This window comes from Chenopodium album, chromosome 1 (genome assembly GCF_948465745.1).
Source record: "Chenopodium album chromosome 1, dcCheAlbu1.1, whole genome shotgun sequence".
Classification (NCBI taxonomy): Eukaryota; Viridiplantae; Streptophyta; class Magnoliopsida; order Caryophyllales; family Amaranthaceae; genus Chenopodium; species Chenopodium album.
Genome location: NC_137834.1, coordinates 4,117,187 through 4,133,372, shown reverse-complemented (window position 1 = coordinate 4,133,372; position 16,186 = coordinate 4,117,187). Strand labels below are relative to the sequence as shown.

Here is a 16,186-nt window from a genome sequence, read left to right as displayed (position 1 = left end):
TTACCTTAAATTATGCAATTATAAGTTTATAACTTATGCTTTCCTGATAAAAAATAAAAAAAGTTAAATAATGTAACCTAATTATAAATTATGCTGTACTTTTAATGTTAGATTTCAAATATATTTTATGTAATTGATTCCATATGGGATTAACATTATGAAATAGAGAACAATTTTTTTTACGGCTCACCATGAGTCGATTGTATGGTTAAGAAGTGGATTATTCCGTATTGATTACTAAACCCGGTTACCCGCTGAAGTTTCCCGCCATTTGCAAAATCTCTCTCTTCTTTTTGTCACTCACTCATTCAACTCCAAAACCCCTCAATTTCGCAAACCCTAAATTCCGAAGAAATCCAGTAATGGAGGCAGAAATTAAAGCAGAATTCAATAAAAGTGGTTTCAATATCGCCGATGAAGATGTTGTCCTCAACAAATGTAATCAATTTCTCTTCATTCCCCCCAATTTTTCTGGGGTTTTTTCCCCTAATTTTGCTGATTTTAAAGTTATTTTTCCTTAATTTTTACTATTTGGGTTGCAGGTCTTACTTTTTGTACAGAATACAAGCTTACGCCTTCAGATCTAGTGTCAAGTTGGGAACTTTACTATCTCAACAGGTCACCCCAGTTTAATCTTGTAGTGTTTTACATTTTAATTAATACTTCGTATTGTGTTTTTTTTTTTTTTTTTTAAATTTTTTAATTTTTGGAATTTTATGGATTCAGTCAAATTAATTCTATTGCTGATTGAGTTCCAAGTTAATGGTTCCGCATTTGGATGCTTAAGTCATGTTGTATACTATACACCCGTTGTATGCTAGACTTATAAAATGGCTCAATATTTTATATTAGGGGGTTGAGCTGAATTTTCTAAAATTTTCATATTGTAGGTTAATGATAATATTAGGTAGCTATGATTAATGATAGCAAATAAATTCTTTGGATTAACAATCATTTTTTTAAGTTGTCTACGATGAGAGAGTATTTTTTCGAAAATGGGGTGTGGTCTAGGAGTATTGCCTAAAGAAACTTAGGATTCATTTCAGAGTGGATTTTTTATATTTTTTGTGAAACTTAAGTATAACAAGTGTGTGGTTCCCCTATTGAATGTAGAGTAAGGAGGACTGCAATTGTGCCTAGTAATTGGATAGTCTCGTGGTGTATTGCCAGCAGGAACTTTCTCTTTTTCTTTGAGATATGTTTTTTGTGCATATCTTAAGTATAAAGAGTGTGAAGTCAATAAGTCAAATGATAAGAAAAGTAAACATAACTTGAAATTGTGATAGCTATCAAGTTACGATGAGTATTCCCATAATTTCCAAGGGAAGGGCGCTGGAGGGAGGAGAGTAGGAAGAGCTACTGCCTTTTACACTTATTGAACTAACATAGTATTAGTGTTGTCACTGTTGTGGACTTAATGAATTACACGACCTTGAGATCAATGGAAAGGGAGCAGTAACAACTTGAGCTTGGATTGATATGTTTGTTCTTTTGATGGATTGAATTTTTTACTGCTTCATTAATTAGGAAATTAAAGTGAACATGGTGGCTATCTGTACTTTATGCCAATTTTTTTGCAAGCTTGCATGTCATGTAGCCACATCTAACTAAATTGATGTGTTACAGGCAATTGAATGAGTCTACTGTACAAAATGCTGAAATGGATGGATTTTTGTTGCACCTGCAAAACGAGCAGAAAGAAGCATTTATAAAAGAGGAGTCTGGTTGGCATGCATACTCCTTTCGTGATGTAGATATGTGAGTATCTGGACTGTAATGATCTATTTGTACTCTGTTACTACTTTTGTAAAGTTTATTTTGCTATGCCTTCTCTTGCACAAGCTATGTTGGCATCCCTAGATTTCTGGTGCTGTGACTGCTGTCCATTTGTTTTGATGTACATATAAATCAGATCATGGATCATCTATGTGCCTAATATTGAACATATTGATGTCTTTTCTAATTGGTATGACTTATTTACAGCCATCAATGTTCACATGAACATATCTTCCAAGTTCACATTAGTTATTTGAAAGAGGATAGTACATGTTTTAAATACCAGAAATTTTGAAGATATGGATCAAATCATGGGTCACTTAATTTGTTGAACAGATCGATGCCTTTTCTACTCCTTATGACAGTTTACACTTTACAGCCATCAATGGTCACTTGAATATTTCCTCCAAATTCATATTATTGTTTAAAAGATTGACTAGCTCAAGTGAACTACTCCATTTGTAATCGTAAAGTCTCCAGGATTGTAATTTGTCATTTAATCTTTGTAATCTTATTTCACAAGCATAATATATCTGTTTACGTATGTGATATTGAAGTCAAGTCTTTTGTACAGGATATTGAACGATGAACCAATAGATACGAAAGAAGGTATTTTAGACACTCCAACTGACAAACCCTTGGCTCGATATGAAGAGTTAGGCGACTTAGGGCATGGAACAAATGGAAGCCCTGTTTCATCCAGTAAGCAGTCAAACATTCTGACACCCTTTGGACAGAGAACCAACAAATTTGTGGTTCAGTACCATACCAAGACTGAGCCTATCACGGAAAAGGGAAACAAAGAAACTGAAGATGAAGATATGGGAGATGAATTTATTCGAAAGGCTCAACCAAAGAATAGGTGCTCTTTAGTGATTCATGGATCCAAGCCAGAACCTGGTTGCAGATTTATGTATGATAAAATTGAAGACAGGGTACTTAATGCTTCTTGTAGTGAAATGTATCATTATAAAACCTAAATACTTTATCAAGCTGAATTCATGTTTATTTGGTGATGCAGTTTATTTATCTTGTGAACCGCATCAAAAGGCATACATCATCATTTCTTGCTTCTGGACAATATGAAGAACCAACAGATCCTACAGTAGCCTCTCAGGTATTGTAGATTTTTAGATAGTTTCATGTATAATACGGTAGCTCCTTTACTTCTTTATCACACAGTCTTCCGAACACCTACTCATCTTATTGGATCATTTATCAGAAAAGCATGTTTGCTGTTGGAATGATCTGTTGTGACGGAGAAGGCCGTCTTAATGAAAAATCAGTCTTATTACAAAGCAGGTACTTTCATGTTCTCTTTATTGTCATACTAGTGCTTAAAAATTTTAATGAAGTGGTAAAGAGAATTTTCATATGCGACAATTCAAGCATTCAATTTTCTTGTGAGTTCATGTAACATTTTTCAGCCTGAGTACAATTTTAAATTCTAACTTTCTCCTTATAATTTGGCTGTTTTATCTTTGTGTCAGCATTGAGCATTCAGGAGGAGAACATGTACGCCTTGAATTAGAAAAAGTGAACCAATATTCCATTTTTCCAGGACAGGTATTGATGGAATATGTTATGACGTGTATTCTTAATATGTATTTTTGGATTTTCTGAATTGATGAAAATGTTTTTCAGGTGGTGGGCGTTGTTGGAACCAACCCCAGTGGGCACTGCTTAGTTGCTTCGAAATTAGTGGATGCTATTCCTCTGTTACCCTCCTCTGATATTAATCTTCATCCTGCAAAGAAATTAGCTCTGAATGAAGAGGGTCTTTCCAACTTTCAATCACCTGCACTGGCTGAACTATCAGTGGTAAGAAAATGTTGATTGGGCAATTCCAAGCTTGCAACAGAATACTATTGCTGTCTTTAAAATATCAGACCTTACATATGAAAAATGTGTGCTGCAATTTGTATTGGTATTATTTGCTTCTAACATCTTGCTTAGTTAAAAAAGAGCATGGAATACATTTACGATTATAATATATCGTAATACATAGAAAATTTATTATGCCTCAGTTGTGAAGTTCATGAGAAAATGAAGTTAGTAACTTATAAGTGATGGTTTACAAGGATAATCAGCCATCATCCCAAGATGTCATAAAATCCATATTTTATAAATTTAACTGAGTTAAAGCAAGGACTGAGATCATAATTGATATGAAATCAAGCAAGGCCTGATGTCCCAACTTCCATACATTAATGCTTGCCTGCTTGGTTCTTAGAATTTACATGGGTTTGCTACAACCAAATACATCAAATCACTCTGTTGTGCTGCAAGCACCTTCAATAGTTTGCTTTCCTTAAAACCAAATTCTGGTAATTGTTGTGTGAGCATGATCTTAATGAGACCAGCTGAAAATTACCACATCTCTGAATTGAGTAAATTTCAAATGTTGCTAAAGGAACGTGAAGAAAAATGTGAACTAATAGCTGTATGTGGTCACCATTTTGTCAATTTGGACATAAGATGTTATTCCATCTGGTGTATCATGTTCGATTATCAAGCTTGTTGGACTCTTATTCAGCCTTTTGCTTACTATATGGAATTTTATCAGATTGTGGCAGCAGGACCTTTCACCACGACAGACAACTTGTTATTCGAGCCTTTAAAAGAGCTTCTTGCATATGCAACTAGAAAGCAGCCACAGTTGCTTATATTGGTAAGAGCATTAGTTTCCATCAAAAAAATAAAGAGCATTAGTACTTATGTTCTGGTGGTTTCTTTAGAAGTTGAAAAATGTTTGTATGACATTGTTTGGCCTATTCATCAGTTGGGACCTTTTGTTGATTCTGAACACCCTGAGATCCAGAAACCAACCTTTAACCGGAGCTTTGATGAAGTATTTCAACATGAAATCATCACAAGGGTATTTTCCTCTGATGCCAGAATTTGTTGTTTCTGCAGCCAGAGGAGCTGAGCAATCATTATAAGCACTAATAATCAATGTGAGATCATTTTTTTCTTTTCAGTTGCGAGATCATGTTGAATACATGGGTTCTTCCACTCGTGTGCTTTTGGTGCCATCTACACGAGACGCTAACCATGATCATGTTTTCCCTCAGGTAAATTTCTATTGTACTTTATCACTTCGTACATTCATGGTTAGGTGAGTATTAACATTAATATTAATTCCTACATTGGCTTGCAGCCTCCTTTTGACTTGAACCCTGAGATGAAAGACCAGGTAAATAAAGATTCTCAGAACGTGTGCCATGAACTTCCCTTTTAACTCTGACATCAAATAGAACCTGAGTTCCTTTTTATTTATGCCAGATTATGTGTCTTGCCAATCCAGGAATATTTGATGCGAATGAGGTCAGTTTTAGCTGTCTGCTGTCTAATATTACACATTTATTAAGTTTCTTGAAAAGAGTTCATACCTTGTGTCCTAAGCTTCATTGTGATGATGAGAAAAGTCTTGTCTTGCATTAATCTTTCTGGTTCTGTATTGCTGACCAAACTGGAGCCATGATGAGAAATGTCTTGTCTTGCATTTATCTTTCGTGTTATTGGTCGATTATCTTTCTATAATATTGAACTAGGGTCCAAGACTTGATATTAATTTATGTAACACACAATTCTGGATGATGGTTAATCAGTTAATGGTGTGATTTGCAGGTGAAGGTAGGATGCTGCTCTGTAGATGTCATAAAGCATCTGGGTGGAGAAGAGATATCCAAGAATCTGACATCAGGGTCCCGTTTGAGCAGATTGGCCACTCATATTATCAACCAACGCAGGCATGATATGGCCTCTCTTTGCTGGAAGAATTTTTACTTAATTTATTTTGTGTTCTCAAATAGTCAGAATGGATGTTTCATGTTTCCTTATTATTTTTTTCTTTGTATAACAGCTTCTACCCTTTATATCCACCAGCTGAGAGTGTTCCGTTGGACTTCTCTATTGCTCCTGAAGCTTTAGATCTTTCTTCAATCCCACATATGCTCATTCTACCGTCTGATTTGGCTCCTTTTGTAAAGGTAATAACTAAAGAAACAGCTTTTTTCTTGCTTCCATGCCCAAGTTTCATGTGCAAGTGCAGGTTTTTCATTTCTTGCTCATTTTTTTGTTCCTTCGTTACTTGACTGGGAGTAAGATTGGATTCTGGAAGGGTCTTTCGATAGGATATTCCAGGGGGTATATATCCCCAAATTTCTTGTTTGAGTTCAATGAAAATGTAATCTACTCAAAATCCTTTTTGTAAAAACACAGGTGCTTTCGCTCAATGAAGAAGTTAAAGAACAGGAGCATGTCAAATGCCTATGTGTGAATCCTGGTAGACTGGCCAAGGGTAGAGATGGCAATGGATCGGATTCGGATCGGGTGGAGCTTCACCCGCATCCATCCATTACTCTAATCGCTCCATCCACATCCATCCATCATCCGCTTCACCCATCATCCATATCCATCCGTCCATCATCCGCGGATGAAACGGATGGAGCGGATGACTAATGGATGAGTATTAAAGTTGAAAAAAAACACATAAACTTTAATATTTGGTTATTTGTACAATAGTTTTATTAATTTTATTAATTAAAAAGGAAACAATAACAATATATTGTTTGAAAAATTAATTTGCAACAAAAAATACATATAATTTTCTTGCACATTTCATATTTTATTATTAAAATTCTTTGATTAAAAAATTAATATATGTTAAACGGGTGGGTGGATTGTTAGCGGGTGAAAAAAGTATCATCCATATCCGATCCGATCCATCATCCGCTTCATCCATCACCCGCTTCTCATCCATTTAATTCGGATTTTCGTCCATTTATTTATTGCGGGTGGAGCGGGTTAGTGGATATCCACTTAATATTGCCATCCCTAGCCAAGGGTATAGGAGGTGGTACATTTGTAGAAATTTACTACAATGGAATTCCAGAGACAGCATACGGTTCAATCATCCGCATATAGATCTCCCAATGTAGAAGTTAAAAACAGAGGTATAACCCCAGTCGATTGGACTGGACACGAAAAAAAAATTGGTACTGGATTTGGACTTGAAATTCGAGTCCAATTCTCAAATTTCAGTCTATGTATATACTGCTCCATTTTTATTTATTATTTTGGGTTAGGAATTAGCTTATACGTGTACTTTGTATGGTACTAATGTATCTTTCTGTACTATCATTTAGAAACAAGAACCTTTAATTGTATGTTTCAATCATAATATGCTTTTATAAATTATGAGACAAATACAGTTCCTTAAAACCTTCTGACTTCATTATTGTCTTCCTATATATCATTAATGAATTCTTTTAAAACCTAGGCTTCTTCTACCTTTTTTTTTTTGAGGGAATAGGCTTCTTCTACCTGTAATGTAAAAAAATTAATTAATTAATTAATAATAAAAACTTTTTTTGTGTGGTTTATTTGTTAAAAAAGAAAATTACATGGGAAGGTTAGGGTAGTCTTTTCTCAATAATGTATAAATGTAAACAATGAAAATATTTTGGATTATATAAGTTGCAGAGTTATTCATACTGTACATTAACGAACCAAAGAAAAACTAACGATATTTAATCATCTGTTTAAAATATTTACAGATTCATTAATACAACCCAGAAAGTACAATCACACTAGTCAACACTAACCAATTATTGGTAAATTATACACACTTGCTAATAAACTAGAATACACTATAAATAACATTTTGTCAAAAAAAAAACAAAATACACCACAAATAATACAAGTAGATTATATCATTCATCATTTCAACTTCTCTTTCTTGCACAAACTTTCTTTGTAAAACTCAATCCAATGATTCAAAATCCACAACAAGCTACCCATGATACCAGACACAGTCAACAACATCCAAGAACACCAAACCCATCTTGGAATCACGCTATTCGTCGCGCCACTAGCATACACAAAACCCATCTTGATCACAAACAGAGGTGCAAACACACCTCTAACAGCAGTATAGAATGTGTAAAACCTTGGTGACAAGTAATCATACACCTGTTTCGCTACACGAAAATCGGCCTTTCGTAACCTTGCCAATGACCATACATTCTGCACTGGACTAGTTACCTCAGCAAGAACCAGGATTACTAATATAGCAAAAGCCCCATGATTAGCCACAAACCTGCAAGTAAGAAGACCAAATAGACTAGCCAAATGATGAGCAATAAAAAGCACATTTTTTGGGTTAAAAACAAAGTAATGAATAAGATCCATTATAAAATAACTTGAGCTAAATTCAAGCACTAAATTTTGAAATGGGGTGTTTTTTGATACAAAAATTGTTGATGGGATTTCTTGGTTATTTGTATTTTTAACCAAAAACAATGCAAAAACTGCTAAAATAACTGATGGGGTTCCATGAGATAATGATAAGAAGCAACTACATGCATCATAACGGTGCTTTGGACCCCAATTTTGAAAGATTTTGTGTGCAAAAACATAGATTGATGTAAAAAAAAGCAAGAATTGAGGAAGTTTAAGGTCATAACAAGAGGATAATTGAGCTGTAATATCCATGATAATAATGCAAACTAATTAAAAATTAAAGCTTGAATAATTTGACAAGAGAAATAATGAACAAAATTTTTTATAGATGATAAAAAATTGGTATAATATAATGATTAGATAATGAATAAATGGAACTGCTATGATATATTTTGACTTTTGGGGGTTTAAGTTAGCTTATTATAATTGGTAAAGGTCGAATAAATATGAAATTAGATGTGACAATGAATTGTAAAATTTTATAAGGGTGCGCATAAAAAGTCAGATTCCTGAGAATCATTTTATGATAAAATCAAAGAGTCCTCCTTTCTTCAATAAATAAATAAATAAATAAAAAATAAAGAATAAAAAAAATCAAAGAGTCCTTGGTTGTTTTCATACTGTGATTGCGTCAAGTAAACACCTTTAGATTTGCAAATTGCAATCACTTTCATGTTGTATTTTTAAAATTTTTGTGATGGTTTTTTTTTTATTAAGGGGATATTCCCTTCTTGTTTGTCTTAAGCCACATAATTAAGAAAAATATTATCCGAGTCGGAGATGTTCGATTATTGAATGAGATGTTTTACATAACACCAAAGTACAGAGATAGCTACATTTACCTATCAGGCTAATCAAGGGGGATTATCTATCGGGTACCAGCGGAACTTCGCTATCTATCAAATTCTATTACAGTCTATTACAGATGGATTATATACACAGCGGCCATTGGGTAGACTAACAGTCTTCAACTTGTGGATTGGGAATTTGGGATGCCCTATTTCCATTTGTTACAAAAATGCATAAAGATATATGGCAAGTTTTATTGTACATCAAATCCTAACCATTCACAAATATCATTCACATTCAAACAACACAGTTCTTTCATTCTTTGTATTTTTAACATACATAAAGACTTTATTATACTTGTCTAAAGGTTTAATCACTCATCATCATCAAACAATACAGTGGAAAGCTGTCAATTAGCTCTTCAACACCAATATCAAATACATGTATACTATTACTAGGGGGTAAGTGATAACATCTGCAGCCAAAAAAATTAAAAAATCACTGTTTTTGCCTTATTACTAGCCTTGTTCACCTATCAACTGAACTTCAATCATCGTCCGTAACACCTGGGTCATTTTATTCATCTGATCATCAGGACGAATATGATCCTGATAACATCGCAGATTGCAATGGACGAAATTAATTCAATTCAGGCTAGAGCATTATAAAGTATACGGGTACTAACGAGAGTTCTGAAACGCCTTCTGCCTCGATGCTGGGATCACTAAGCACTTTACATAACCATTCCTCCATCTATTGTTACCACCTGTATGACAGATATAAACCCCAAAAATATAAGAGCAAACTTGGAAGTTTAATCAAAGGCTAAAGACAAGGCGCAAATAAAATGCAACTGATACAAAGAAATGCACTTCATACATATTATAGAGCAGGAAGTTATTAGGGGAAACTCTTTAGAAACAAACAGGGAAACAGAAGATCCACAAACCTGTCCAGTTATATAACTGGCTGCCGGATCAAGGGCTAAAAACTCCACTAATCCAGCAACTTCTTCTGGTTGACCATACCTCCCTGAACCCACAAACAAGATGTATATAAATCACACAGGATTTCTTCACAATACTAAATTTAATTTCAATCGTGAATTGATAATTATTTGATGGCAATACTGCAATTAATTCACGGAAGCCTTCATAACAGCTTTGAATGTTTTAACAGTATATACTGCAAGACACTAGAGATAAAGGGGACATGCCAGGCCAGAATATAATACAATTTCGCATCCAAATACATGGATCAGCTTAGAGGCATATATACAGATCAAGAAATTTTGAATAATGCTTGGCACAGTAATAGTAAAAGTAACATCTTTTAACAAAAAGACACATAGAGGACTTTCAAAAGAAACTTAAGAAAAAGATTATCTAGTTTTGAGAAACTTTGAAAGAAAAAGCCAGCCTAACCTATTACTTTGTATGAACTAAGAATTTAACAAAGTGTTTCCCACTACATGGAAAGCCAAAATCTTTCTTTCCCCTTTTTATTTAAGAAAATTTCAAATTCTTATAGAAAAATTTATTAAGTTGGTTGTTTCTCTTTTTTCAGATCAAGGGGAAAACAAACAGTAACCCTCCACAATCAAGGAAAACACAAAGAGAGCACCCATGTTCATGTCTTGTCATTGTACATCTGAAGAAAAAACTTTTGGAAAGCCAATAGTCTAGAGAGCAAGTCCCCAAGGAGATACTAGGTACATTTTCCAGTAAAGCTTAAAACTCAACATCAAATTGTGGAATCATTTATCAACTCTTTCCAAACCTTAAAGTTTCTCTATCACAGCTATTCATAAAATCTTGATTCACATTAAGACCCTATATTTCCAGACAAGGATGTTGACTTGAAGTTCCTTGAAGAAATTTTTTCGAGTATAAAAAGAGCTAGAAAAGTACAAAGCACACCGCTAAAATAGATGAATAAGCTTGTTTCAAAATTCAATGAAGAACATGCTACTAGAATAGCAAGCTCTGCCAACTCCCACCCTTAAAGATACCTTCTGATGGAACTATGAGAGTTCCAATTGACAATTTCACCAGTTTAACCGCAAATGTTTGACATTGTCTCACTGAGTACTGAAGAAAGACAATACATGGAAGAAAAATGATGGATAACCTAACCTAATGAGCATCTTGTCAAAGATCTTTCCCAAAAATCAATAAGATCATTAATGATCCAATATATCCATATAGCTTACCAGAATAAAGAATATATATCTCCCCAACCCAAAGTATTTTAAGCTAATTGCAAGTTTTCTCCATAGTCAAAGCAAGGATGTTATGCTTGCTGCTGAACTTGTTGAAGTAAGAGATGAAAGTATATTTTTATGATTAGAAATCGAATTGATCATATCATAAAAAGTACTAGACCAAAATGTAGGATACTTTTCGGAGATTTAAGATCTCAACTTCCAACAAAAAGAAGCAAGTGTAAGGATCTCATCAAACTTCTCATACCAAGAATAAAGTTTCCATTTTGTACATGCTTCTTAGAACTTTAAAATACTCCCTGTTACCTATCTTGAAATAATATCATAGCAAAGAATAGCATAAAGATGAGACTGGAGATATAAACATTCAAAGGCTTGTGCAAAAAGCATGAATCTTAGATTGGTCTCTTCGAATCTTTTGGAGACAAGGTCCTTGCCTTGTTTAATGAAAATTAAATCAGACAAAAAAAGTGTCATCCAACATGGTTGGCAAGAAAAATCTAGAACAGTGGATACCCAAGTTAACGACAGTTTTCTACATAATCATCAGGCAAAGATAAGAGAATGTTTCTTGGAAAGTAAAAACAAGATAACATATTACGATGTCAGGCAACAAGAGGGGAAATATTGGGGGGGGGGGGGGGGGGGGGTAAAGAAAATCATGTAGTAAATGTTTTGCAAAATATCACATAGTATATGTTTTGCAATACCTAACGGGATGGCAGCCATGAGTTTTTTCTCAATATCTTCCCCGAGATTTGAAGTCATGTCTGATGCAATGAACCCTGGTGCTATAGCATTAACCTGCAATAACAGAAGTACAACAAAAATTTGAGATTTGTCTAAACCACTAACTGCCAAAGAAAGTATCAACTAACAGTTTCAAAAAATACTATGAAAAATATACATTGATTCCCCTGCTTGCATATTCCTTTGCGACTGACTTAGTGAGGCCAATTACTCCGGCTTTCGCAGCACTGTAATTGGCCTGTCCTGCATTTCCTATCAAGCCAACGACAGAGGTTATATTGATTATCCTGCCCTGTGAAACAAGCAGTAAACTTTAATCAGGAAACATGCAGAATCCTGATCAGGAAAAGAGGTGAAAGAAGTCAGGTACATTATGATACCTTCTTCTTTTTCATCATAATTTTTGCTGCAGCCTGCAAAGACACGCAGACATGAATAAATTGAAAGTTTTCAAGGATAGACATGAGAAAAGTCAAAACTCATTAGATTTACAGGCTACCTGTGTACAGAGAAAAACACCAGTAAGATTCAGATCAATGACATCCTGCCACTGAGATCTCTTCATTCTCATCAGAAGACCATCCCTTGTAATTCCTGAAAGTACCAAAAATTTGTTAAGAGGAGCAAATATAACTTTAGTGTAAATTTGACCTGGCATATGCAAATGAACATCAGTACCTGCATTGTTTACTAAGATGTCAACAGTTCCCCAAGCATCAGTCGCCTGTATGTAGAACATAAAGAACAGTAATTAAGTAATATAGAGTAGAAGACTAGATGATTACTCAAAAGGGAAGGAAACAACAGAGGGGGAAGACAGAGAAGTGACAAGAGCAAAATATACTCACAGCTTTTATCATGGACTCCACGTCTGATTCTTGGGATACGTCACCTCCAAAAGTAATAGCTTGCCCACCACAGGCCTCAATCTAGGAATAGTTTAGGATTCAACTATAAGTTTGTAAGGCATTATAAGGCACAATATCATTGACATCATCTGACATCAATAGGCACAGAACCATAACACAATTAACAAGAAAGCCCTTCAACAACGAGGTTTTTATTGTGGAATTATCAATAGCACAGTACTAGATTCTTCACTTTTGATTACCTATCTTCCATTAAATAAATTATCTAAGTTTTGAGCATTAAATAACATGGCAATGAACCAACCATAGAAGGGTATCGGAAATGCACATTATATCAGTTAGGAAGCTTGAGGAAACAAGCAGGAGAAATAAGTTAGAGGGAAATGGGAATCACAAAGTCTATATAAATAGAGAAGGAAAGAAAGAGGAGACATTACAGACCCTTATCTAGCAGTAGAGAGAGTAAATTAACCATAGTGTAAGACACTTATGAAAATAAATCACAAAAAAAACAACTTCTTCCATGAAAGTATGCTGAAAAATCTATAAAACAAATGTACCTCATTCGCGACTAGTTCAGCTTCCTTTGATGACGTTGCATAATTAACCAGGACCTGTAACACAGAAAAGTATGATGATCATTGAAAGAAAAAAAGAGCAACAGGGCATACATACATTAAGAAGAATGAAATGCAAGTACCTTGCAACCAGCTTTGCCCAAGGCTAGTGCAGTTGCTTTACCAATACCCCTAGATGCTCCAGTCACAATAGCAACAGGAGCTTCTACATTTTGTACCATTTCAATATTTGGTTGTTTTACTGTGGCAACTTGAGCTCTTACACCTACTAGAAGGATCGATCATATGTTAGATTATACTATAATCATCAAATTATATGTATAACAATTTCAAATCATTCGTTTAGTTATATGATTATGATCTGTATAACAATTTCAAATCAAACTAAAATCATGTGTTAGATTATAAACAACACAGAAGAAAGAATCAACCTCAACAGAAAAAACCCAAATCCTAAAAAGAAGAATTAATCTTAAAAAAAGCAACAACAATTGAAGAAATCAATTACCTGAAGAAGTAAAAGAACGGAGTGATCTACATTGATAACCCAGACAATTATTAAGCTGGGAAGATTCCAATTTACGAGAAATGGGGTTGCATTGTCTGAAAAGAGAGATCTTTTGGTCGCAGGAAGAGCTCAATGAATTGAAAACAGCTCCAGAAATGGTGGCCATTTCTATCTCCAATGCACACAAAGTGTTCGACGAAATTGCTGAAAGAAAATGGGTAGATGTTTCAGAAATGTAGTAGTAGCAGGGCTTTGGAAGCTCCGAAGAGGTAGTTAAAGTGTGACGATGGATACGATGTTTAAATGTGTAATTGTAAATTTTCCCGGGTTTGGTCATCGACTTTTATGATGAGTAGGTGGGCGGCCTCGATTCTCCCCTCCGTATTTTAATAAGTGTTACACTTATTTTACGCGACCATATTTTAATAAAGTGTATCCCTTTTGATATGATACTTGAAATATTTTACATTGGTTTTTCATTGATTGCGATTATGTTGAGCTTCACTCTAGTAGGAATACTTGGTTTCGGCGTCTTACTTCCTCTTTTGGTTAATCAAATTTGTTGCGCTATATAGGTTTTTAATTTATAAATTGTTTTTAAATATTCTATAAACCAATGTATCAAAATAAACCATGAAATATATAGAGTTTTTTTTTTCTTTTCTTTGCGTCAAATACTCTATTGTGCATTATTTATTTTTAGATACATGATTGTTATAATAATAATAATAATAGGATGGTAAAGCTTTAGTTAGTTGTGTGCAAGCTAATTGTTTAGCATATGTAAATCCCTGGTTACGTACTCCGGCCTCCACGACAAGCAGGGCTGCCTTTAGCAACTCCATCCGAGTTCAGTGCCAACCATCCTTCTGCTCGAGGGATGAGGGATCCACCTAATAAAGGCCTTGCTCTCAGCGTACACGATAGTGCGCGTTGTGAGCAGCTAGCAACAACAACGAACCTAGCTCATTAGTTTCCTAGTTAGCATAAAACCCTAAACATATCATCACGTATGTATCCGAAGAGTTGGCCAAAATATTCCATCTAGTTGGCTTGATTCGTGATCTGGCCGATAATTAAGCTAGGATCTGTTTTGTATAGATATATACCATGTCAAAAATAAATATATACAATGAGACGAATCTAACAAAACCACTCATGATTTTCAGGATTATTGTGCAAAGCTGCTAGGGAGAAGCAAGTTCATGGGGCTCTGATTTGTAGGGGTGGACCTCGGATCTCACACTTGTTTTTTGCGGATGACAGTATTTTGTTTGCTAGGGCCACGCTTCAGGAATGCTCTAAAATTGCTAGTATTATTAGCACGTATGAGAGAGCATCAGGGCAAAAAATATTATCGTTATAGATTAACGGTAATTTATGGTCAAAGTTTCATCCAAAAAATGGCAATTGGGCAAAACTAAAGAGACGGAGGGGTACTAATCAAATCAATCAATTAACCTATACTAAAAGCGAACCTAAAGTGACACTTGTCACGATGTCATAAAAAATTTTCCCGCCTTTTTATCTTTCCCTTTTTTTTTTTTTTTTTTTGCCAAATTTTAATGACTTCCATTTTATAACCTACCATAATACTTATTTCCATTTTGACAACACATTTAATCCAATCACACTCAATTTTATTTTATTTTTTATTATTTTTCAACATATATTTTATATACTATAAATCTTTTAATTACAAATATACTAACATAGTTTAAAATTAAGGTATTGACATATATCATCATCCAAGATTATCATAATATTATTATAATTTCTTTCAAAAAAAAAAAATAATATTATTATAATTTTTTTTCCTCCGACTTAAAATTTATTTTAATTAAAAATAGGAATAATAATTTTGGTAGGGTACTTTGTATAAATCTTACAAATATACATAACATTTCTACGAACAACTGAACAAAATCATTTTATTATATTATGCTCCTCCATTTTTTATAAGTTATGGTTGAATTTGCACATTTGTTGAGGCACAACTTTGACCATCAATATCTTTAATTAGAGACTATTATTTTGTTACAAATATTTTTTTTGGATAAATTTGTTGAATTAATATCATTCTTTATAAATTTTGTTGTACGAGTAAAGTTTAATTATGACCGTGCATGGCACGAGATTTAACCTGGTTATAGATATAAATAAATAATATAGATTAGGGCTAGATATACTAGTTTTGTGCCCCGGCGATGCCCGGATAGTTTTTGGACTTTTAAGATAAAATTATACTACGTATTATAATTCAATTTGATTGAAAATAGAATTCTAAATTAAATCTTTTTGCTACAAAGTCAATCTATATTTATCCAACGTGGATACTTAGCGAAAAATTAAATGCTAAATGATGTTGTCTTGTGGCTTACCTAATTTATCCAAGAATTCTTACCTATTTTTTTTTTTTTATCTTATGAAATCTATTCAAGATGGC

General features: G+C 34.0%; 2 protein-coding genes and 1 pseudogene across 4 annotated transcripts; 1 reads left to right on the top strand and 2 right to left on the bottom strand.

Moving 5' to 3' along the window:
• Positions 1–260: 260 nt before the first annotated feature.
• LOC145634875 (uncharacterized) lies at positions 261–6,955 on the top strand. Its single transcript, XM_081686242.1, has 17 exons — positions 261–438; positions 543–618; positions 1,627–1,758; positions 2,351–2,711; positions 2,798–2,893; positions 2,999–3,078; positions 3,267–3,342; positions 3,421–3,597; positions 4,343–4,447; positions 4,559–4,654; positions 4,758–4,850; positions 4,937–4,972; positions 5,062–5,103; positions 5,407–5,528; positions 5,642–5,768; positions 6,001–6,082; positions 6,629–6,955. The coding sequence occupies exons 1-17, from the start codon at positions 363–365 to the stop codon at positions 6,703–6,705; spliced, it is 1,854 nt and encodes a 617-aa protein (XP_081542368.1). The 5' UTR covers positions 261–362; the 3' UTR covers positions 6,706–6,955.
• Positions 6,956–7,281: 326 nt separating this feature from the next.
• Positions 7,282–8,919, bottom strand: LOC145634779 (TLC domain-containing protein At5g14285 pseudogene; annotated as a pseudogene).
• A 184-nt stretch (positions 8,920–9,103) lies between these two features.
• LOC145634559 (3-oxoacyl-[acyl-carrier-protein] reductase 4-like) lies at positions 9,104–14,035 on the bottom strand. 3 transcript variants are annotated; one of them, XM_081686057.1, is made up of 12 exons: positions 13,741–14,035; positions 13,355–13,500; positions 13,215–13,268; positions 12,634–12,714; positions 12,464–12,509; positions 12,285–12,379; positions 12,166–12,198; positions 11,943–12,077; positions 11,746–11,839; positions 9,761–9,843; positions 9,513–9,577; positions 9,104–9,419 (listed from the first exon to the last, which is right to left on the bottom strand). In XM_081686057.1, exons 1-11 carry the CDS (start codon positions 13,904–13,906, stop codon positions 9,545–9,547), a joined length of 966 nt encoding a protein of 321 aa, XP_081542183.1. In that variant the 5' UTR covers positions 13,907–14,035; the 3' UTR covers positions 9,104–9,419; positions 9,513–9,544. The 3 variants fall into 3 exon arrangements, with proteins under 3 accessions (XP_081542183.1, XP_081542133.1, XP_081542238.1); XM_081686007.1 differs by having other exon boundaries at positions 9,104–9,577; positions 13,741–14,034; XM_081686112.1 differs by having other exon boundaries at positions 9,104–9,577; positions 13,355–13,497; positions 13,741–14,033.
• Between the last annotated feature and the right edge of the window lie 2,151 nt (positions 14,036–16,186).